The sequence below is a fragment of the Centropristis striata genome, chromosome 6, assembly GCF_030273125.1.
Source record: "Centropristis striata isolate RG_2023a ecotype Rhode Island chromosome 6, C.striata_1.0, whole genome shotgun sequence".
Taxonomy (NCBI): domain Eukaryota; kingdom Metazoa; phylum Chordata; class Actinopteri; order Perciformes; family Serranidae; genus Centropristis; species Centropristis striata.
This window is the reverse complement of record NC_081522.1, coordinates 22,364,455-22,389,550: the sequence shown is the minus strand read 5'-3', so window position 1 is coordinate 22,389,550 and position 25,096 is coordinate 22,364,455. Positions and strand designations below refer to the sequence as shown.

The 25,096-nt window shown below is 38.6% G+C and overlaps 2 protein-coding genes across 3 annotated transcripts in view; one reads left to right on the top strand and one right to left on the bottom strand.

The window, feature by feature from the left end:
- Positions 1 to 21,385, top strand: part of bcl2l13 (BCL2 like 13) — a 28,454-nt gene extending 7,069 nt beyond the window's left edge. For both annotated transcript variants that reach the window (XM_059334710.1, XM_059334709.1), the window contains exons 3-7: positions 511 to 591; positions 1,871 to 2,027; positions 5,404 to 5,476; positions 6,607 to 6,735; positions 17,665 to 21,385. In XM_059334710.1, the coding sequence (XP_059190693.1) occupies positions 511 to 591; positions 1,871 to 2,027; positions 5,404 to 5,476; positions 6,607 to 6,735; positions 17,665 to 18,705 (1,481 nt within the window). In that variant the 3' untranslated portion in view covers positions 18,706 to 21,385. The remainder of the gene's footprint in view (positions 1 to 510; positions 592 to 1,870; positions 2,028 to 5,403; positions 5,477 to 6,606; positions 6,736 to 17,664) is intronic.
- An 81-nt stretch (positions 21,386 to 21,466) lies between these two features.
- On the bottom strand, positions 21,467 to 24,990 carry bida (BH3 interacting domain death agonist). The gene is made up of 4 exons (XM_059334724.1): positions 24,795 to 24,990; positions 24,134 to 24,415; positions 23,146 to 23,279; positions 21,467 to 22,049 (listed from the first exon to the last, which is right to left on the bottom strand). Exons 2-4 carry the CDS (start codon positions 24,396 to 24,398, stop codon positions 21,858 to 21,860), a joined length of 591 nt encoding a protein of 196 aa, XP_059190707.1. The 5' UTR covers positions 24,399 to 24,415; positions 24,795 to 24,990; the 3' UTR covers positions 21,467 to 21,857.
- Between the last annotated feature and the right edge of the window lie 106 nt (positions 24,991 to 25,096).

Below are 25,096 nucleotides of genomic sequence, written 5' to 3'. Positions count from 1 at the left end.
TTTCTCATTGAATTACCAACCTTTGTGCAAAAAAGAAACAATTTTAATGAAATATGAAATGAAATATTGGGAAAAAAACATAAATATACATACTTACATGTGTATCAGATTGTTTTTTAATTAATTATAAATTATTACAAGTTTTATATTTAGTTTATGTAGTTGTGTATCACAATATCTCCTTTTATGATTTAATTATGACACGATTTCATTGATTTTATTTTTGCCTTGTCCCTATTGGCTCATCATTATGTTGGAGCACTATCCCATATTTACTTTTTTATATCTTTGGTATAATTTTATATATAATATGTCTGCACAATGCACACTTATTTTATACATTAACAGACTAAGACAGCTGTCACACTTTATAAAGGGCTGCACAACATTTCCAGTTAAGATGCTTCAAAAGAAACTACATTGTAAATTGCTTTTCTGGTTTTTCTGTAATAATTGCTATATAATATTCTGTGTAGTATTTGTGAATATGGTGTGTTTTGTCTCTTGTAGGAGATTCCCAGATTGAGAGAGAGAGGATATTAAAAGGGCACGAGGAAGAACTGAGACAGCTGGATGATGAAATCGCTGCCTGTAAGTGGACACACACACACACACACACACACACACACACACACACACACACACACTCTCTTGCACCACAAGTCCCAGTGGTTATCCTTTCAGAAAAATGTGTAAAACGAGTGATAATCAGGTCTAAAGTCTGTGATTTGAAGTTAACCATTATGGAGTCTAGTCTACATAATATATTGGAGACATAGATAGAACAACAATATGTTGTTGTTGTTTTTTCTGCATTTTAGTGCAGATGTATATGAACCACAATTTTAACCCTTAATAGGACACTCATTGAAATACTTGCAAATTCCAAATTTCAATCCTAGAGAATATTGGAGGATATTACATTAAAGCCAGAATGTGTAAAAAAAAAAACAAAACATATGAAAATAATATTTTGAGAAAAAAAGTTTACGAGATTCAAGTGGCAAATCTACAAGAAAATTTTTTGCAGATTTATGAGATTTAAAGTGGTAAATCTGCGACTTTTTTCACGCAGATTTGTCACTTTAAATCTCTTAAATCTCCGACCCTTTTCCTTGTAGATTTGCCACTTTAAACTAGTAAATTTGCAACTTTTTCCCCAAAATATTACCTGAATATAGTTCAAATATTGTCCTGAATATAAATATAGTTCTGAATATAGTCCAAATATAGTTCTTTGCCTGATAAAGGGTTAAGCACAGTATAAAAAATTACAGCAAGCGCACAATCAAAAACATTAATTTTGTAAAACTAATTTTTTCACTCATTCAAATTCTTTGCACTTTTCATTGCGCTGTTCTTTGTGCATGCAGATAGTTTGCATAAGGGTCTGCCTGTGCAAGAGACCAGAGGTCGATATTAGTCAATATATAACATGAAAATGTACAGTGAAAGGGAACTTGCATAACTTGCACAGTTCTCTGTGTAGCATGAGTGTCACTCCAAACCAGCCACTTTCTTGCAAGGAAGAGGTGTAAACCCAGTTTACATAAAAGGATCCTTATCTCTGGGACAGCGGGCATCCTTGGTCTTTCAAAGGAGGAGTGCCAGACACCCGTTCATGCTAATCAGAGAACTGTTGCTACAGAAATAACCCAGACGTTTACTGTAATCACTCGTATGTGTGTGAATAAGCATTACATTTATGAAGTGAAAGCCCTTCGGTTTTCTTTTCTGGACAATATGAATGAGATATGAGATACCATTCTCTCCTGTCTGTGTGTGTGTGTGTGTGTGTCTGTGTGTGTCTGTGTGTGTCTGTGTGTGTCTGTGTGTGTGTGTCTGTGTGTGTGTGTGCGTGTGCGTGCAGCCTTTTCCACAACCAGCTTTGACCGTAACACATCGCTGGTGTTTAACCCGGCCGTCCCAGAGACCTCCGTTGAAGACTGCCTTGCTGCAATAGGAGACCGCGTGGCCGTAGAGCTGGACATACACCTGGCACCAGCCGTACACACACTCCTCACAGGGTCAGTCTGCACCTCTCTGACTGTTATGATAGATTGTAGTCCTGATTAAAACACTGGTGTAGATTTATGGTTAATCCAAGATTTACAGTTGCAAGAAAAAGTATGTGAACCCTGTGAAATTACCTGTTTTTTTTGCATTCATTTATCATAAAATGTGATCTGATTTGCATCTAAGTCTAGCCTGGCTAACACCAGACTAATCACAAATGAGATTAGTCTGGAAACCAGCCGTTCATTTCTCCGTAGAGGAGGTGTGGTTTACGATCCTCCGGAGCCGTTTATTGGACGCTTAGAATGTCTATCAAATCGTCTGTAGGTAGCTCTTAGCCAATCAGATCAGTTATACCAGATGACATAGTAGAGCAACAGAAATTGATGTTTGTTGTGTGTGTGTCTGTGAGAGAGTGTTGCTTGCTGCTTTGCTTCTCCAATTCTCGCTTTCTGCAAGATTATTTATTTTCACACCTTATCCCCCCTCATGTCATTAAGCCACACACATCCACTGATTTTATGGGCAATAAACAAGCTGCTGCGGGTCTCTGGGGGCTCCGCTGTCCCCGGGCTTGTAGCCAGATCACCGGCGTTACGGTAGCGAGGCTAGTAGCCGGGCTAGTAGCGGCGCTAGTAGCGGGGCTGGTAGCGAGGCTAGTAGCTGGGCTAGTAGCGGGGCTAGTAGCGGCGCTAGTAGCGGCGCTAGTCGCGGGGCTAGTAGCGGGGCTAGTAGCGGGGCTAGTAGCGGGGCTAGTAGCGGCGCTAGTAGCAGGGCTAGCAGCGGGGCTAGCAGCGGGGCTAGTTGGTAGATTAGTAGATTAGACTTTTCCCAAATCCTGTCGGAAGCAAGGCTAAAACATTTTTCGTCAAACGTTGTTCTTCTTTTAAAATCAACTTTCGCTCTAAACTATTTAAAACACCGTCTACAGCTAAAGAGAGTTTCGCGCCGGCTGCAGCCATGTTGGATCCGTAAGAAAACTACAAAACTACAAGCTTCCGTCTGCTGAGTAGTACGCGTCATCGTCTTGCCGTCCCTCCCCGTTCTGTGATTGGATCCTAAAACAGGGCTAAGAAACCTCTCTGGTTTCCAGACTGCCTGGAGGTTCGAAATGAAATTCGATCGCGCAAGGCAGTCTGGGTATACCCAGGCTAATCTAAGTCCCAAGTATAGACAGATATATGGGGTGGCTGCGGCTCAGCTGGTAGAGTCGTCACCTGTGTATGAATGTGTTTATGAGTGATGAGTGATAAGAAAAGCACTATACAGGTGCAGTCCATTTACCATTTATAATTTGCTTCACCTAATTTATTGAACACAACCATTAAAAATGCATAGTGCTGATTGAAAAAGTAAGTGAGCCCTTGGATTTAATAACAAAACAAACCATTCTTCATTCACTTACCTTTTCCACCAGCACTATGAATGTTTCATGCATGTGTTCAATAAAAACATTAAATATGATAAATGTTTGTGTGGTACTAGGTTAAGCACATTTCTATACTTGGGACTTAGATGCAGATCAGATCACATTTTATGACAAATTAATGCATAAAACTAGGTCATTTCAAAGGGTTCACAGACTTTTTCTTGCCACTGTATACTTCACATGGCAACAGAATAGTGCTCTTTTCCTCCCAACACTATTTTCTCTATATATTTATACAGTGTGAGATAAATATGTGTGCCCACAAGGTTACAAAGGAACGAGTCAATGTTGATATTCTGCAGCTTATATCATTTTCTTCTTGGTGAACTCTTGAACTTTAACAGTGAGGGAAGAAAGGTTTTATGACATGAAATTGCACACATGAAGACATTCACTCTTGCTTTTCTAAAACAGATGGCTCTGAAAATTCAGGAATCATTAGGAAACGTACTGTCACACATTGCTCAACCTGACTGTGTTGGTTATTTGCGCCGTGCTAGAAATATTTACTAACCACAGTCTCATTTATTTCCCCTGGGTTGAGACTGAACACAGATGATAAAAAATGCAACTAAGCTATTGTAGATTTAATGAATCTTAAGTGAAATGAACATATTGAGGTTCACCTGAGCAAGACACTTGATCTGCAGCTGCTCCAGTAGACTCTGTGGCCAGCAGATAAGATTGTGGTTGAACTGGGCAACTTCCAACTGTCTAACTGAGTTGGACGTTGATGCCAAAGACCATTCACGTGCAGAGAACTACCCCCAGGAGTATGAAGCAGCTCTCTAGACTGGGTTTTATAATAATAACTTTATTTATATAGCACCTTTTCAAAAGCAAGTTACAAGGTGCTGTACAACAGAAATAAAACATATCAAATACAATTTACTGACAACAACAAAATAAAACAACAAGAAGAAATTTCATAAAAAAAATAAAAAAAAAAAAAATATATATATATATATATATATATATATATATATATATATATATATAATATAAGATGGTCTGATAACCAAATATGTTTTATTAGCAACTCTTGGCAGGTAAACAAATGCTTCTTACAACAGGTTTTGGATACGGTGGTATTTACAGGTGCATGTTAATAAATTAGAATATCATGTAAAAGTCCATTTCCAGTAGTTCAAGTCAAATAGCCCCAACAAAGTATTGAGTCATATAGATGACATACTTTTCAGAGGCCAACATTTCCATATTAACCCTTTTTACCCCTGGAAATTGAAAACGTCAACCCTGAAGTGTTCTTGGAGGATAATACAAGACTTTTTGCAAAATTTTTCGAGGTCAATTGAGTCATTATTATTATTATTATTATTATTATTATTATTATTATTATTATTATTATAGTCTCTTTCCCACAGCAACCTTAAATAGACAGCATTTGCATCCATCACTGTATCTTTTACCTTTAAACTATTTATTATCTTTTTAGACTACTTATTACATATGCGCAATGTCTGAATGTCTTTTTTTAAAGCACCTTATATGTGAGAAGCACACGTAAATTTAGTTGTATACTTCTTTTAATACAATGACAATAAAGGAAAGCTTGAATCTTGTGTGATTTAGTGATTGGTCAGATAACACAGTGTCACTATCTGTGATGTAGAAATCCATGTGGTTCTATGACTTCAAGTTACCAAATATGGTTCTTTGCCTGATAAAGGGTTAAACATCCTTTTTAAAATTGGTCTTTTGTAATTATACTTTTTTTTTTGAGACACTGAATTTTTGGTCTTCATTAAATGTAAGCCATAATCATTATAATTAGAATAAATTAATGAAATGAAACGTTTCATTCTGTGAGTAATGGATCTATATAATGTGTTATTTCCACTTTTTGAATTGAATTACTGACATAAATAACAACATTTCTGTCCTATTCTACTTTATTGAGATGTACCTGTAGACCTTATGTTCTGTGTGTGTTTCAGGCCTCTGGACTACCAGAGATTTAGAGACACAGCACAGGATCTCTCAGCACACACACAGGGAGGCTGGAGTAAGGTGAGTCAACCAGTTTAACCCATTTAAGGCGGGAAAGCATTACCGCATTTCTACCATTAAAACCGGGAGCGCTGTTGTGTTATTCTACCATTGAAGCCGGGACAGCGGATACGTCGTTTTGTAGTATTTGTAGTTTTTTCCATCTATTTTCGGCCTCTTGGCCAATGAAATGCATCAGAATCATGATCAGAATACATGCGGAAGTGTTGCAATGCATCATGGGACTTTTCCAGAACTTTGAAATCATGGAGGAAGACGACTATAGCGGAGGCATATATATATATGTATATATATCTATGAGCGGAGGGAGATTAGAAGTTAGTGATGGAAGAGATCTTGATGAACAGCGCCGATGATTTTATTGCTGATCTGAACCAATCGACCGGGATTATGGATGAGGAATATGTTTTTAGACGACATATTTTCACCGAAGAACAGACAGATTTGTGGCCATCTGGAGTTAATAATAATATTATTAATAATAATAATAATAATTGATTTGTGATGATATAAGAAATCATGACTGTTTATGTCTTATATTACTTTATGCGTCGTTGAGTACCCTGAAGAGTGCAATATATAAAATGTATTATTATTATTTATTATTATGATTATGATTATTTTATTTTTTATTACAGTAGGCTAATGAGAACTATGTCTATTTCTTCCAATGGTCATATCATGTTTGCATCTTGCTAATGGGCATGTATTAGTATTATGCATAGGATTTTTATTCAGTCAAATGTAACATTTGCTGAGTTTGTTGATTTTTAAAAAAACTTTATTGAAGGTTTGGACAAATAAACTCAACTTCTCATGAAAGCCACGGATATAAGCTCTCAAATACTTTTTGAATTTAATTTCTATCTGCTACAGAGGCTGAAAAATCTTCTGTTGAATTTCCAGAAAAACTTCAGGTTTTAGGGGGTTCTTTCAAAATCGCCCAGAGGTTTTACAGGCGTTTTAGGCCTTAATGGGTTAATGGAAGCAAAAAAAAAGTCTGACTGCTCAGGACATGGAAAAGGTGCAACATTTTATCTGCTGTTTCACATATTTGTTAACTCTGGCATTCTAACGTCTCCCTCCTCCTTCATCTTCTACGTCTACTCTCTCTCCTGAATCTCTCACAGGTTCTAGTACCGCTGGTGCTGCTTCAGGCTTTACAAAGCGAGGGCCAGTCACTGACAACTCTGTTGAGTCTGGGCGTGCGCTACCTAGAGGAGGATGAGGCTGGCTACATCATGCAGGAAGGAGGATGGGTGAGTTTTGAAGCATGTACATACTTCCCCTAAAACTTTATAGTTAAATACCTGATTGTAAAAATAGTTTTTAGAGGATGCAGAGACTAAAAAATGCTTGCACGATGCTCAAATAACAAGTAGATGTAGAGAACTCCAAACAGCCAGATGAGGGCATCAGTGAGCTTCCTGTACAGATGTTTCATGACATCATGCATGATTAAAATGTACATTGTGTAATGAGTATGCATGACTATAAATCCTCAGATGATCTACATAAAATTTAAAGTATTTAAAGTGTAATCACTGCTGGCTCTTTTTGCACTTTCATACCTACATTTAAAACACAAGCAGCAGCCCTGTTTCCTTTCAGACAGGGGTTCAAATGCTAATGTGCTTTGTGCTCATTTACAGCTTAAACACAGATTTTTGCATTTTCAAAATTTTGCATTTTACCTGACATGAAAAATAAAGAGGTAAATAAACCGCAGAGTTCTCCTCCTCTCCAAAACAAACAGACTAGGGGATTAAAAATAGATAAAACACTACATAAAGCAGTTTCACCTTGAAAATCAGAGCAGCTGGAGCGGCTGATTTACAGCTAATGTTTGCTGATCTGGTTTATCTGATGAATTCAGATCCAGACATTCAGTGAATAAAGTCTCAGGTCGGGTTACCAACATGACCAAAATCCAAAAAGTGTATAAGAATGAGACTTAAAACTGGATAAAAGTTAGTTTGTGAAAACTTCTGGCAGACAACTACACGGCTGACACATGCAAAAAATAGGACATGACTCTATTAAGAGGCAACGGACAATTACAGAATTCACTAGGTTTAATAATTGTTGGAAATGTTTGTGATAATGCAAGTGAAGAACTCAATAAAACGTGACATGGGTCTAGTCATTTTCAGACATTTTAATGAGGAAAAGTTGCATATTATAATAAGTATTTCTGGGAAATAATGTCGCTTTTTCTTCTCGGGAAACAATATTATTTGTTTTAAACCTTCTCATGTGAGCCCTGCTGCTTGAGCTGGAAGGGATAATGAAGGGAAATGAAGGAATAGCAGGAATATATTTTGCCATCTCAGCTATAAGATTGATTTCAGGTTTTTCTATAACCAGACATGCAACTTTTGTATCAACACTTTCTGTGTTTTTTAGATGTGCTTTTCTTTTTTAAGAGATAAAATTGAGAGTGCTTCGTTTTCCGATGTTTTAAGAAGTAGAACGCTGCGTCACAGATGGCTCCCCGTGAACGAGGTCATGCTAACGAAGGGTCACGTGACTTGACACGTTAACCGTTAGCTCCAGTCGCCATTACCTCATTGTCATGATGGTCGGCCCGGTTCGTGCAATGTAACGTGAACATAACGCGCCGGCCTCCAGACAAAGCTACATTCTTGTCCCGCGTTATGTCACAGGGGATGAACGGATGATAGGCTGGAGCAGGATCAGCAATGGACGGATGGAGAGAAAGGAGGAGAGAGAGAGAGGAGGGGAGGGAATACGGAGGAGGGAGGGGTGAGAGATGAGGGAGAAGGAGGGTGAGCCAGTGAGAGCAAAGTGAAATCTCCATTAGTTTGACAGCTGTCTGCGTACACGCTTCTCCTCATACTGCAGCGCCATCACTACCATCTAGAGTTTTGGCTCTTAAAGTGAACTGGGGTTTTCAAGACTTCACATCGAGGTAGGGTGTTTTACTTGTGATGTTTCAGCATCGACCGTGTGAGCTCATCGGTCTGGATGTGTGCGTGCGTGACAATGTTTTTATTGAGAGACTGTGCAGCAGTTACAAACTCTTGGCAGCTGAGTCGCTCTCCCTGCTGGAGCAATATTTCCAGTTTGTGTCACTGTTGTCATTGGTTGCATGCAAACATACAGTTCAGTTTTACAGTAAATTATTAGAGCATTCTAATTTAATCCCATCAAATGTGTACTTGCCGAGCAAATTGCTACCAACTAAGGAACATTATGTACTTGTGTAGAAGAATAGAATAGAATATATCTTTATTGTCTGTTCAACAGAGCAGAAATTTGTCTTTCGACACGGCTATAAAAATTCATGCAAAACACACAACAATTACATGAAGTGAGATAAAACAACAACACTTCAGTAAAAACACAACATCAATAAAAAGAATGACGTTATAGAACATTTTTTTATTAATCCGTGCCTGCATTTGTTTTTTTTGTTGAAACAAAAACACAGGTTAGTACCGGTCACTTTCCCGTGACGTTGCAAGGTTTGGGTGCCTCTCATGATGCCTTTGTTAGTTACATCAGAACACAATAAGGATTATTATGACCCCAATATGATGTACACTTCATTTAGCAGGAACAAAACCAGCAGCCCTCAGACAGCACAGCCAGGGGCGGGAGGAGGAGGACATGATTAGGGGGGGCACCAGGGAGCAGGTGGGGGAAGAAAATGGCCTACAAGGCGAAGGAGATTCTGAAATAAACCAGATACAACGAGCTCTAAACTAGAGTAGAAGTTTGTTTTGGTTGAGTGCCACCAGCCAACATCTCTGTGCTGTCTGTCAGTTTGTTCTCAGCCCATCTGTCAGCTTTGCGTGCTGTTGTCTGTCTTTCCTCCTGACTGATCAGACCGTTGTCCTTCAGTCTGTCAGTGAACCGCTGGATGAGACCTGAGTGTGCACAACAGCCATGTCGTATTACTGTCCCTGTCCCTGTGAGTGTGATGTAATATGACTCCTGAGGTTTCAACAATTGCACCTGACCTCTTACAGCAAAGAAAAAGGGATAATGGAGGCATGCAATATATTACAGCAGATCATAGTCAAAGCAGCATATCTCAACAGGCAATAAAGCAACCTGTACAGGCCCTGAGTTTTGCATTGGCAATAGCTGCTGTTGCATAGAAGCGGTGATGTCACAGTGATGATATTTTAAGGACAAGGTGCTGTAAAGGTTCCTGTCAGGACGCGTCATGCTACCGTCCACCCTGCACAGTGTCCCAGTGCTCCCCCTTGTTATGTAAGCGCCCTCTCGCCAGCTCCAGGGTGGAATCTGCACATCACTGTGCCACTGTATCGACATGAGACTGTTAGAGTGAAGTGCATGTGCAGGCTGAGGAAGCCCCCAAAATAACTCTGATAATCCTCTAAAAACATCATCACCAGGGACCGGCCCACTTGTAGCTCACTAAATGTCTTGTACAGCAGCAGCAACGTGGCGAGCTGCCAAGGTTTAAACAGGGCACCATCCATCCTCTCTGTCCTCCAGTCTATCCATCAGTCTGACTGCTGCCACAACACTGTTAATGATGACGGGCCAAAACCAATATTTACTGATGCAAATTGTGTAGCTGCACATAACAGCAGACTGTTGCGTCAGTTTAACCCTTTATCAGGCGAAGAACTGTATTTGGTAACTTCAGTGGATATCAAAATGGGGTTCGGGAAAAAAGTTGCAAATTTACTAGATTAAAGTGGCAAATCTACAAGAAAAAAAGTCGCAGTTTAACAAGATTTAAATTGGCAAATCTGCGCAAAAAAGTCACAATTTATTAGATTTAAAGTGGCGAATCTACAAGAAAAAAAGTTGCAGATTTAAGAGATTTGAAGTGGTGAATCTGCGTGAAAAAAATAGCAGATTTACGAGATTTAAAGTGGCAAATCTACAAGAAAAAAGTCGCAGATTAAAGAGATTTAAAGTGGTGAATCTGCGCAAAAAAGTCACAATTTATGAGATTTAAAGTGGCAAATCTACAAGAAAAAAAGTTGCAGATTTAAAAGATTTGAAGTGGCAAATCTGTGCGAAAAAAGTCGCAGATTAAAGAGATTTAAAGTGGTGAATCTGAGAGAAAAAAGTTGCTTTTTTCCCCACTTCTTTCTCGTAAATCTGTGACTTTTTTCCATGCAGATTTGCCACTTTAAATCTGTCAAATCTGCGACTTTTTTCTTGTAGATCTGCCACTTTAATCTAGTTAATTTGCAACTTTTTTCTCGATATATTTTTATTTTGGATATCAGCTGAAGTTACCAAATACGGTTCTTCGCCTGATAAAGGGTTAAAAAGGAGTTTCCACAAAGATGTTTATCAACCCATTCAGGCTGCTGCTTGTTTGGGCTTTGTAACCTCGAGGTGATATAGTGTCTAAACATGATGATTGGATATAAATAAATGCTCAGAATAAATGTGCTCTTCCATTGTTGCCTCAAAAACGGTTGTTATAAGAAGTGAATTTAATAAATAGTGTTCATTTTTGAATAAAATAGTGGGATTGGTTGTCAATGTTCTGGGTAGATGGAGACAAAGTGTTTTTAGTTACTGTTAAGTTTTTAAAACTTGAAGGAAAATTATGTTAGTGGTCATGAAATTGTTTCTTTGGTGAGGTTTCATGTTGCATCAGTCACTACTTTTTCATTCTGTGTTTTGCCCTCATTCTGAAAAAGACATTATTCCTTCTAAGTGGTTAACACTAATGGAAATGAATATTTCACCAATATTTCCATTAACATGCAGCCATGCTTACTCAGTTTATAATGTTTAAAAGTAGGTGTGTGCCTCCTTCCAACCAAAAACGAGGGCTTTTATTTTGGGCAACATGCTTTTCTACCCCACTCTCGTAAAACTTGTGGCTTCTAGTCGGTTTTTGTACAACAACCATAGCGATGCACAGGGCAGACAGTAAAGAAAATAAATCCCAGTAGAAATGCATATTCTGAATATGCTGTATACACGTCCAAAGAATGCTTCTAAACCCTGAATAATATCAGCACATTCCACAGGTCTGACTGTTTAAAATTTGGAAAAGATAATATGCTGTTTACATGACCCCTATCGAATCTGAATATTGTCATATTCAGAATAATAGTGTAATATAAGAGTGTGTGCTAACATAGTAATTGTGAAAGAGCACTGGCCCCGGCCTGCATAGCAATTCTGTGTGGTAATAAATGCCAACTGAGAATTAAAGGTACAGAATAGATGCTGACGGGGGCAGTCTAGTTCCTGCAGCATGACCTTTTGCAGTGCGTGTCCATTAGGCACAGGGATGACATAATCCTCATGAATACCAAGAATATATATGAGCCAGTGAATATTGCATAGCTGAAAATAATCCTGAAATTGAAAGTCAGTGGTTTGCAATATCATTTGTCTGTTTCCTGTTGTGTGTTTGACATTTTGTCGATGTGGAAAGTGTTGCTTTTGTAGCAACCCAGATTTAATGTTTGGATTTGCAGGTGGATGCCACATGTTGACCGTATGTGGCAGTCATGTGGCAATGTAGCAAGTGCTTGTAAATGTTGCAAAAATGTTGCAGCTGTATTATTTCTCCCAAAGTCAGAGAGTGTTTAGAGACATTTTCAGGGTTTTTTTAAGGGTCTTTAGTGCAGCGGTTGGTTACATTACTGTGCCCTCTGATGCCAGCATACCTGTCGAATTCAGAGTTAGATATCAGAGCAGTGCAATGTGTTATAATGCGAAGGAAAAGGTAGTATGGTAAGGTAGTACACCCTTGGCTCTGCTGCAGGAATGTGAACTTGTTTTATATAGTTTGCCTTGAGGCGAGGGCGGAGAGCTGGGGAACACGCCTCTCAACACAACAACACTAGTGAGGTTAGTGTGTTTCCCGGCTTCACTGCTGAAGGACAACATGGAGCATTAAAGAAACAACAGAACACATTCAGAGTGGATTTTATCCTCAGGTTTGTGTGTTTTTAATTCATATTTTAGCTTTGTTAAATCCTTATTAAGAAACTTTGTTTATTTATACATTTTGATGGATAAAGAACCCTTTTATGTTATTTATCGCTATGCATCTTTCTTTGGACTTCCTTTATTTACGACTGCAACCAAACTGTAAAAAGTAATGTAAGATATGGTTTATAGTTGGTGCTTGTGCTCTATAGGTTAAGACACCAAGTTGATGTTCTTTATTGACCACATTACTTTCACTGTGGCACTCAGACAAACCTCCGTTTGAGCTTTACTGTTCAAATTTTAGATCAGTGACGCCTTTGGAGCAACCGAAGCTTTAAACGGTAAAAGCAGGAGAACGATTGATAGTTATTGTTCCTGAATACCATCAATAAAATATTTTGCGGTGGTTTTTACACCACAGGACATCCCTGTTCTGTCCTGTCCAGCTGATGAAGAGCCTGTAACCTGGCTCTCCCACATGCAAATCAGCTTACAGAGAAAGCGAATGTTGGATAACGATGGAATGCTGTTGGATTTAATCTCTTTTCTGCCTCCCTGGATGCAGCTGCCCGTGCATGGGTGTCCTTGTAAGGAAAATAACCTTGACAGCTTGACCACATCTCTTAACAATCACATTTACATCGGCCAATAATAGTTTACATACTGCATGCTTCATCAGAAGCTAAATGGTGGCTGGATTGGATGCAAATTGGTGGTGAGGGACACTGTGAAGAACATAATAACATCATGTTTTCAAATGAGACTGTGTTCCCTCTGGAACTGGTCTCTGCTGTCAGAACCTTTTCTGTCTGCTGCAGTGACACAAACAAACACATTTGTGCTCACTGTCTGTTTGGATCTTGTCCACTCGGGTCACACCACTGACATGCATAGAAACACCACAGAGAAGTCCACTCAGGACAGATTCAAAATTTAACTCGAGCCCAGTCAAGGTTGCTTCGTTATCTGTAAACCCGGATCAATATCACACACCCAGGCTACTGCAGCAGGTTTTTTTTGCCTGCTCAGACAGGTGTTAGTCACTGCAGGGTCAAATGGATCACATTGAAACTTTGTACAGACATTCATGGTCCCCAGAGGGTGAAACCTACTGATTTATATGATGACCTTTCTCGGTAACGCTTTATATTAAGGTCCTTGTAATAACCATTAATTAACAAGTAATAAGGCCCTTGTAAGTCCTTACAAGATGCTTATTAACATTATTGTGTGTTTATAAGCTTATATTGTGTTAATATATTGTGTTATAAGTGTTAATAATGGCATTACAAACACCCATGACCCACCCATTATGTCTTTGCCATGCCTTTATTAATCTTATTTTGTTTGCTTATTGATATTAAAATATACTTTATTTCTCATCTATTATAAGTTAACTATAAGTTAACTATGCTTTTTGCAAGTACCGGATCTAAAGCGAGAACAATGCCTTATTACTTGTTAATTAATGGTTATTAAGGACCTTATTATAAAGCAGTACCCCTTTCTCTTGCTCAAGCGCCACCATGAGCCTCACATTTGTGATTTTGAATTAAATATATTGAGTGGATTGTTGTGAAATTTGCTACTTCAAGCTATTTGATATTGTTTTAAAACTTTTTTATATACTATCATCAACAGATTAATGATTTAATATGCCCAATACTTGTTATTTTACCCAAAAAAGGCGTTCCCATTAGAGCTATGCCAGCAGCCTTACAAAGCATAGCTCTTAGTCTTGTGTTGATTTAGCTGTACTTAGTCCTGTTTGGTATAGCATTAAAGGCAGAATGTGTAGGATTTGTTTGTTGCTTTAGACTTTATCTGAGCTTCTTTAACTGCAGATTCAGACACCAGTGATTACAGTGTCAGCCAGGCTGCAGAATGAGGAGGGAAAAAAAGCGAAAATACAGGCTTAGGGCCTGGTCTCTGCAGATATGGACACCTCCACACTTCTAGTGGGTCATAAGTGACGTTTCAGAGTCCATCCATTGTGCCTTTTTTAAGAAGTATAGCATCTACTGAATAGCCTTTTTTGTCATCAGCAGGGAGTTGTATCATGTTCTGATATAAGATGGAGATGTGCACAAACCAAAATCCTGTTTAACCCATAAGAACCTATGGTGAAACCCGTGTATCAAACACTTTAAATCTTCTATAATCTCCCATATTCAGCTTTATGCTTCACATTAACTCATTAAATCCCTAATTGACGTATACTCAACGCCCTGGTGTGGTGGTCATGTGACTTTGACAAGAAGTGACTTCTCCAAAATGTTGCTGTGACTGGAAACAGAAATGTGAAAAATTTCAAAAAGCTTATTTTTTGTTACGAGGCTAAGTTTAAACCCATTTAAAATTCTAATCCTTAACAGGGTGTCCTGTATTGCATTTAACTTGTTCTAACCATATTTCTTGAACAAATTAAAGTCAAAATTTTGATATATGTTATGGAGATGCAAAAGAAAAAGGCAAATTTGTGTCTCTGTAAGCAGAAAATGTGTCTAGTTTTTTTCCATTTTTAAAATAAGAAATATAAACAATAAACGCACAATGTAACGTATATGTCACATACCAGATCTTTGACATTTAGGGGTAGTATTTTTTTTTTTAAATATCAGAAATGTGTTCTATGTGGTTCACTTATAGAACACATCCTTTAAGGATAACTGGGTCTGGGTTCTTATGAGTTAAACCTGGACTGTTGTGTGGGTGGCAGTGGCGTGGACAAGCCAATCATTTGTAGCTAAAGCTGCTAATGTTTTTGGTCCAAAAAAAGTTTGCATTGCTGTGGCCAGGAACTGATTTTAATGTACTGTAGCTGAGCGGAAAGCATTGCACAAGCATGACACCGTTGTCACGACAAGATTAACACCAGTTTAACTTTTGTAGCTGGCCTTTAACCCTTTATCAGGCAAATAACTATATTTGGTAACTTCAGGTAATATTTTGAGAAAAAAGTTGCAAATTTACTAGATTAAAGTGGCAAATCTACAAGAAAAAAGTTGCAGATTTACGAGAAAAAAGTGGGAAAAAGGCAACTTTTTTCTCACAGATTCACTACTTTAAATCTCATAAACCTGTGCATTTTTTCTCGTAAATTTGCCACTTAAATCTTGTAAACTTTTTTCTCAAAATTATTTCCGTATGTTTTTTTTTTTTTACACATTCTGGCAGTATGTAATATCCTCCAATATTCTCTAGGGTTGAAATTTGGAATTTGTAAGTATTTCAATGAGTGCCCTATTAAGGGTTAAAGTGGTGAATCTGGGAGAAAAAAGTTGCTTTTTTTTTCAAAAAGACACAAAATGATCAAAAAAAGACACAAAATGACCAAAAAAAGGACACAAAATGACCAACAATAAGACACAAATTGACCAAAAAAGACACAAATTGACCAAAAAAGGAAACAAAATTACCAAAAAAAGACACAAAATGATCAAAAAAGACACAAAATTACCAAAAAAGACACAAAATTACAAAAAAAGACACAAAATGACCAAAAAAGACACAAAATGACCAAAAAACCCCCAAAATTACTAGAAAAAAGACACAAAATGACTAAAAAAGACACAAAATGACCAAAAAAAGACACAAAATGACAAAAAAACACTAAAACACATTAAAACATGAACACTTTAACACAGTGGAGACAGAGCTGACTTCCAAAATGATTTGGCGACCCCCAGAAATCATCTCGCGGCCCCAATTGGGGTCCCGACCCCAAGGTTGAGAACAACTGCGTTAGGCAGTAGTGTTCCAAGCAGGGATCATCCAAAAATGTTTTTGTCCAGTGGGTGGTGTTTTTTTTTGTTTTTTTTTGCTGGATAATGTAAAAGGATAAAATTCAAGCGTAGCAAACTGTCATCCACAACAACATCTTGTTAACCTCTTTATTCACACTGTTTCCAACACAAATGCCCTCAAGACAGTGAGCATGTCAGCATGTATCTCCTTCCTTTGTGCTCATCATGAACACTGATTCACTGGCCTATTTCTGAGCCACATACTGTAAATTCTGCATCACATCACTGCACACTCAGCAAAACAGAGGATGCGTCTGGTGTGGTCACTCCTTTTTATGCTACAATATTTTTTGTTCCTGCAGTTATTTGAAACGCTGACATGAAAATGCAACTTTGGCAAAAAGTTTAACCGTTTAATATTTTGAGTTCAAATGTGTGTTTACTTCAGCAGACTGTACCTTTTGATTTATTTCAACAGATTTGGCTTCAGTAAGCTGACCTCAGTGTCACTCACTCATACCCACATGATCATATGATAGGCATGTTACATAATAGGAGTTTCACAGATGGTTTCAGATTTATTGTTGATTAACAGCTGCATACCACTAGGTGGCGTCCAAGGCTAACCTCAGATGTAAAGTAATGTAGTTTATTTAGGCTTTAGAATCATTTAAGAGCTATTTAAATGTTCACTCACTGTTTTGCAGCATTATCTAATGTAACCTAGACTTTTGGTGAAAATAATGCACCAAAGAACAAATCTATCATTCAAAATGAATTGAACTTTTCCATTTGTTAGTCAAACTAAACTCCCCCAGCCTTCATCTTTAGTCACCTAGTTCAGCTATTCTCAACCCTGGGGTTGGGACCCCAATTGGGGTCATTTAATGTCTTTTTTTGATCATTTTGTGTCTTTTTTTTTGACATTTTGTGTCTTTTTTGGTCATTTTGTTCCCTTTTCTGGTCATTTTGTGTCTTTTTTTTTTAGTCATTTTGTGTTTTTTTTGGTAATTTTGTTTCTTTTTTGGGTAATTTTGTTTCTTTTTTAATTCATTTTGTGTTTTTTTTTAAATCATTTTTTGGTCATTTTTTGATCATTTTGTGTCATTTTCTGGTCATTTTGTGTCTTTTTTTGGTCATTTTGTTTCCTTTTTTCTGGTCATTTTGTGTGGTTTTTTTTGGTAATTTTGTTTCTTTTTTGGTAATTTTGTCTTTTTTGGTTAATTTGTCTTTTTGGTCATTTTGTGTCTTTGATCATTTTTTGGTAATTTTGTGTAATTTTTGGTCATTTTGTGTCTTTTCTGGTCATTTTGTGTCTTTTTTGGTCATTTTGTTTCCTTTTTTTGGTCATTTTGTTTCTTTTTTGGGTGATCTGAACTGTGCGTGTCAGATTCTGTTCAGTGAGCGGGGGTCGCGGACAACATGCATGTTAAATTGGGGGTCGCGACTCAAAAAGGTTGAGAACTACTGGTCTAGTTCACACCTGACAGAATGCTGATCCAACCTGTCTGTGTCTGTCTACCACAGGGTGTAGTATTCAGCCTTGAATCCGAGGAGGAGCGAGGTGTGACCATCGCTGAAGACAGCAACGACATTTACATCCTCTCCGGGGACCAGCACCCAGACCAGCTCAGCCCCCCCTCGTCACTACTCTGCACTGGAGACAACAGCAGCGAGCAGAGCTCCTGGCAGACGGAAAGCTTACCCGTGTCTCTGGCCGGCCACGAGTCCTGGGCTCAGGTAGGAGCGATGGACCCCGAAGACGTCAAGAGCCTGGACAGCAATGAGGGCGTGGCCCTGGCCGAGGAGCGCAGCGAAAACAACTCCTCAAACTCGGACATCGTCCACGTGGAGCGCGAAGACGCGGAGCTGCTGGAGGAAGGCGGAGAAGTCGGAGCGATAGACGAAAGCATGATGAGCGTTTTAGGCACGGAGAGCGAGCTGGCTGAGCTCAGGGAAGAGTTCAGGGAGCAGACTCCTCCGGTTCTGGTGTCAGAGGAGGCAGCCCCGGCCTCCCTGCTCTCATTAGAAGAACCCGTTGTAATAGAAACACCCGCAAGCCTGTCGGCAGAACCTTCCCTCGTCTCCTTAGAACCAGAGCTGCCTCCTGTGCTCCCTGAAGCTGCTGCTCCCTCTGAGCCAGAACCTGCAGCACCTTTATCTGTTCCTGCAGTAGAACCAGAACCTGAGCCAGAACCAGCTGCTGCCGCCACCGCCCCAGTGCCTGCTGAGGTGGCACCCCCATCTCTAGCCAAGGAGGCCCCGGCAGCCCTAGCAGAGCCCGAAGCCACCTCAGAACCAGCACCAGAGGAGCCGGAGCCCGTCACAGTGCCTCCCCAGCCAGAGGAACCAGAACCAGAACCAGAGACTGTGGCAGAGCCAGAGGCCCGGCTGGCTGCAGCCCTGGTCCCAGAGGCTGCAGTGGCCCCTGTAGAGTCCCCGGCTGAGGAGCCCCCGGTGCAGCCGGAGCCAGAATCAGAGCTCCCAGCGCTGCTTTATGGAGGAGCTGCACTGGTGGTCCTTGTTGCTGTCATGGCGTATGGTGTCATAAGCTACAGGAGGAAGTAGAAAATCTGTCTTTGAGGAGGAGAATGCAAATTTCAAAATGTTAAGGTAGAAATAAATGTATTAGTACACACATGGTGGGACTCTTCTTACAAATTGTGTTGGATTTATGAAATGAGGCTGCATTTTTTTTTTTTTTTATCTGCTTTTGAAGGTTTAAAATCTGTGAAAATGCCCCCCAGCAAACCAAAATCTCACCTCATCCACAACATTCACTGCTGGGTGCAAACACAGACAGGGGAAAACCATGCACTCCGCTCTTCTCCTTATTTTTGGTGTTTTTCTTTCTCTCCTTCTGGGTTAACTCTCATTTTTATGTTGAAATTCTTAAGACTCCAGCCCTTTACCTCTCAGCTTGTTTGTGGACTTTAATCCCTCTCTGCTAGTTTCGGTTTCTGTTGTCTGTTGCTCTCTGACGCAAATGGTTCAAAACAATCATGACAGTGCATCTACATGGGAAATTCACTGACGACACTTACTCAGCTATGTTAACCTCAAAGCCAACATTAGCTGTTGCTGTGAGACTTTCTGTCGTTCTCTCTTCCTATGCAGAACTGTGATGAGTTATTCTGATTCTCTACTTTGGAAAACATTTGCTTTTTGTTTCATCCCTTTGTATTGCACAAGGGATCTGTTTCTCTTAACATGCAGCATATTTAAGTTTTGGTGCATTTTAAGATTTTGCCCAAGAATGGATGAAAGTATTTCCTAAGGAACAGTACTGCTGCTGCGTTTGTGGAAAAGATACACCACCATGCATATAAATTTAACTATACTGTGAAGGTCCAACAACCATTAAACACAGCAAGCAACGCAGTATTTTCCCATTGTATTCATAAAGTGTCAAAGAAACCAGAGTACTTTGGTAAACTGCTCCACATTTTGTTTGACAGGAAAATGTCAGCCACTGCTTGTTTATTAGGCCAAAGTGAGCAGGAACGTGACTGCAATACATAAATTCAGCCATCCCTTTAACCCTTTATCAGGCAAAGAACTATATTTGGTAATTTCAGGTAATACTACTACTTAATAATAAAATACGTTACTAGATTAAAGTGGCAAATCTACAAGAAAAAAAGTCGCAGATTTAAGAGATTTAAAGTGGCAGATTTATGAGAAAAAAGTGGGAAAGAAGCAACTTTTTTCTCCCAGATTCACCACTTTAACCCTTAATAGGGCACTCATTGAAATACTTGCAAATTACAAATTTCAACCCTAGAGAATATTGGAGGATATTACATACTGCCAGAATGTGTTAAAAAACATACGAAAATAATATTTTGAGAAGTTTACAAGATTAAAGCGGCAAATCTACGAGAAAAAAATGCGCAGATTTATGAGATTTAAAGTGGTGAATCTGGGGGAAAAAAGTTGCTTTTTTCCCACTTTTTTCTCGTAAATCTGTGACTTTTTTCGTGCAGATTTGCCACTTTAACCAAGTAAATTTGCAACTTTTTTCTCGAAATATTACCTGAAGTTACCAAATATAGTTCTTTGCCTGATAAAGGGTTAATGTAAATGGATTTCATGATTGAAGTTAATGGATGGGCAACTCCACCTCCTCAGTCAACAGCACATTTTCTCTGCAATGTCTTTCCTGTCGTTCAGTGTTTTGCTGTAGATTCCACTGTTGCTGCTCATAATGTACCGACTCATGACAAGTTTCCAGTGACGATGCATCTCTCCCAGTGACCGATTGTCTAGTCTAGTTTTAACTCCATACCCTCCCTGAGTGAATGAGGTATTAAAGGCAAAAAAAGGTTGTTTTAGTTTTACATACAGGTGCATCTCCATAAATTAGAATGTGATGGAAAAGTCCATTTCCAGTAGTTCAAGTCGAATAGCCCCAACCAAGTATTGAGTCATATAGATGGACATACTTTTCAGAGGCTAACATTTCCATATTAAACATACTTTTTAAAATTGGTGTTTGTAATATTACATTTTTTTGAGACACTGAAATTTAGGTCTTTGTTAAATGTAAGCCATAATCGTTATAATTTGAAGAAATTCAATAAATTAAGACTAAGAATGTTTAATTGTGTATGTAATGGATCTATATAATGTTTTATTTCCTCTTTTTGAATTGAATTACTGACAAACTTTTCTATGATATTCTAATTTGAGATGCACATGTTTGCATAGTGAATGTTATAAAGATTTGGTTTTCAAAGTAACATTCAACTTCTTGTGTTGCTATTAAATTATATTTCTGCACGAGTTACTAGTTGGCCAACATTCATTACAGTGCAGGGTTATAAAGCAGAAACTGAACTATCCCCCAGTCCCCACACACACTCACTGGAATTATTTCTGACAATTTGAGAGCTCATGTCACTGAGTCAGTCATGGTCAGTTGCACATGATTAAAAGCTGGCATGCTCACTGCTGCTTCAACAGTTAAATACTTTCTCTTTGAGTTATTTGGGGATATTGTGGTTACTTTTACCACTATGAAAATTCACAAATGGTTGAACAGCTACCACCTTTGATACAGAAAGGATGTTTCCATGTTTGTCAGTCAGTGTTACACAGTAATACTCAGACTATTCCTGCTTTTAAGGGAAATGTTAAAAGTACAGAGCAGGATGGATGTCAAAAAGTCCCAAACATGACACTTTGTACCTTGAGTTTCCTACAATACACTGTTTGAGATGAGAATAAAAACAAATATTTGAGACTATTTTCTGATGTGATTTGTTCAAATGCTAAAGTGTGCAAATTGAATATCAACACACATTCCTTAAGATGAATTAGACTTAAATCCCAGGAAAATATATTTAATCAAATTACACAAGACAATAGCCATACATGTATATATGCCAAAAGGGAAATAATTGTATACAAAAATAATCATGTATTTCATGTATAAAATGAAAAACATTTTAAGCAAGAATAAACAGAGGCAGTAAGACTTAGCAGATAACGTCATGAAAAAATTCAAGTGTCAAACTCAACTCATATTTCCCATTTTCAAAATATGACTGTAAACAAACAATTCATTGGCACCTTCTTTAGTTTGAAAAGTGTTTTTGCTACTGTATCACTGTTCCTTTCACAGTCGACTGATCACGAGGAGCAGGTGCCAGTTTCAGATTGAGCTGGCTTCCATCACACATTTCTTAGTTATTTCCTCTCGGTCTGCAGCTCAAAAGTCACCTCGCAGGGTTGAGGTACTGCAGCGCAGTGTTGAAGAGGTTTCTCAGCAGCCGAGGAGTCTGCACGCACACTCCCTTCACCAAGGTGAGCGTGAGGGCCACGATGACTCGCTCCTGGGGTAGATGATCCAGACCCACACCCCGCCTGATCATCCTCTCCACCTCCTGAGTAAGGTGCTCTTTCCAATGCTGAAAAGCCCAAAAGAATAAAGGGATCAATCCATTTGGAGAACCAGGTAGGAGTACTGACACAGAAGCTAAGCATTGCCCTCCTTACAAATAAATAAAATAAACATCAGATTAAGCACAGGAACTGAAGCCGTTATTTGTGCTCTTTTCAAAACCACCAAACTCCCTCGACAACAGTAGTTCTCGACATTTTTGAGTCGCGACCCCCAATTTAACATACATGTTGTCCGTGACCCCCACTCACTGAACAGAATCTCACACGCACAGTTCAGATCACCCAAAAAAGACACAAATTGACCACAAAATGATCAAAAAAGCCACAAAATGACCCAAAAAAAGAAACAAAATGACCCAAAAAAGAAACAAAATTACCAAAAAGACACAAAATGACCAAAAAAAGGAAACAAAATGACAAAAAAAGACACAAATTGACCACAAAATAATCAAAGACACAAAATGATAAAAAAAAAACATGCAAAATGACAAAAAAAGACATTAAGTGACCAAAAAGACTAAAACACATGAACACTTTAACACAGTGGAGACAGAGCTGACTTCCAAAATGATTTGGCGACCTCCAGAAATCATCTCGCGACCCCAATTGAGGTCCCAACCCCAAGGTTGAGAATAGCTGCTCTACAAAAACACAGACGCTGTTGGTTTACCACTGCATCAGCCATTTAGTTAATTTGTGTTATTGTATAAAAAAAAAGTAAATTACTGTTTTAGTTGAAGGAGTCTGGTGGCTGTGAAGAGAGACAACAATTCAATTCACAAATGCAGAAATCAATGCACACATTTTGTTCATTTGTGATTGCACATGTGGCCATTGATTTATTAAACAAATAAATAGAGTTATTATGAGGGATTTATATTCTTAAAATCACTAATTTAATTTCCTTAATCTAGCTAAACTCACTATATGCATGTTTGGATTTCATTATTACCAAACTTGTATCAGTTTTGCATATTTTGCCCACCCAGTAGCAAGTATGTCATCATTTTCAGTATTTTGATAACTCTGGCCAAACTCTTTTGTTCATAATATGAATCAATCTATTACTGACATCAATGTTCCTATAGTCAGCAGACTTACTTCAGTGGGTGAGGTCGATATGTTTCTGCTCAGGTTTTGTGTAGCCTGAGCCACCATGTTGTGTTCAAGCTGGTCTGCAATTTCTCTCAGCTCCTCTGCAACCTGCTGAAGTGCTGCTGCATCACCATTGTTCCCTGCAGGAAAATAAAATTACCCAAAATTAGGACACTTTAGTGAACATAATATTTGTTTCTCTATTAGATCATAAGGGCAGTGGAATAAGATAACAATTCCATAAACAGAGTAATCAAGTGGGAGATTTATGTGACTAAATCTAAGACATTTCCTGCAGTCACAAGGTTTGTTTGTATAAGTGGAAACAGCTTATCAGATGTGAATGTTAATGTTCTAACTTTTGGACTTTGATACAGTGGGATAACTTAAATATAAAGTACGAAACAAAAACTGCAGGTTTAACCTGGCCTGTTACCTCATACTGTGCGCTGTTTTTTTTCTTCTTTTTTTTCTGAAACGTCAGCCACAAAAAAGCCTTGGAGATAAACAAGCATATGCAACCTAGTGACTCATTCACCATCTCAATACTGTCTGTTTTTTTTTGTTGCCACTGTTTGTTTTTGTTTTGTTTTTAATTTTGTTTTGTTATACAGCGTCCTTGGGTGTTTTGAAAGGCGCTTTAGATATAATGCATTATTATTAGTAGTAGTATTATTGAACATGAAACAGCTGATTTTGTGGTGCTAGTCTAAAACTGAAAGTTACTGATTTAGTTACGGTACTCACACAAACAAGCCTTGGAGATAAACAAGCATATGCCACCTAGTCACTCATTCACCATCTCAATACTGTCTGATGTTTTTTGTTGCCAGTTTGTTTGTTTGTTTGTTTGTTTTGTTGTACAGCGTCCTTGGGTGTTTTGAAAGGCGCTTTAAATATAATGCATTATTAGTAGTAGTAGTAGTATTGAACATGAAACAGCTGATTTTGTGGTGCTAGTCTAAAACTCAAAGTTACTGATTCAGTCACTCACTAGGCCACTGCAGCTCCACTGAAGGCTGCAGGTCAGCTATAGCAGCTGTGATGCTGCTGGGCAGGTGACCATCACACTCGAGGTCTCCATCGTCCAGGACGTCTTTCCTGGGACCATTGAAGTTTATGTCCCGGGTAAGATTCAAGTCCTTTCCCAGGGAGAGAAGCGCCGTCTCGTACTCTGAACTACTACAGTCAGCTTGGAGAAAGGCCAAAACGACCAGGGCGGTGTCCTGCCCACTGTTCATCTTCCCCAGGCCTTCCATCGATAACCACCTTAGGTCTTTTAATGACAATAACGTTAACAATCAACGAAAACACCAAGTGATGAAATAAGCAACGCTAGCTAACCCTCTCACAAAGTTACACGAAAGAGCAAAGTGTGCGCTAGCTTTTGGACAATGAATGCTTTAAGAGGGATATAAGTCAAAATTAATAAATACAAACCAAGGGAACAACTACAAAGCTAATGTTACATTTATGAAATAATTTCTGCCGGTATGTCATCCATCGGGTAAGCTAGCTAGACAGATAAGCTAAAGCTAACTTAAGTTATCTATGCTACATTAGCTAACAGGAACTTTTGAGCATCAAAGTAAAGCAAAAGTAAAACTGAAGACTATCGCTAAACAGGTTTAAACAAATTGGTTGACTTTACTTACATTAGTTTCTTATGCCGGATAAGTCCGTTTTTAACGTCAAGTTCTTACAAATAAATAATTAGTGATGCGCCATCAAGGACCACCGCGCTGCTGAGAAGTCTACTCAACTCTGAGCAGCAGCACGAAAACAACTGGATCCTCTATTGTGTTTGTAAGTGTCTGAGTTTGGGGGGTGGAGACTTAAATGCCTCATGAGGCGTTCAAGCTCAGTCGTAAATCGGTTAACATAGGAAATCCGCTGTGGTTAGTCCAAACATAACAGAACAGTAACCCAATTAGACAAGCACACTGGAGATAAATGA

Coding starts and splice junctions, on each gene's coding strand:
- bida (XM_059334724.1), bottom strand. CDS start 24,398: ATGGAAGGCCTGGGGAAGATGAACAGTGGGCAGGACACCGCCCTGGTC. Junction 23,280..24,133: donor AGTGGAGCTGCAGTGGCCTA/GTGAGTGACTGA, acceptor ATTTTCCTGCAG/GGAACAATGGTGATGCAGCA. Junction 22,050..23,145: donor TATCGACCTCACCCACTGAA/GTAAGTCTGCTG, acceptor TGGGCTTTTCAG/CATTGGAAAGAGCACCTTAC.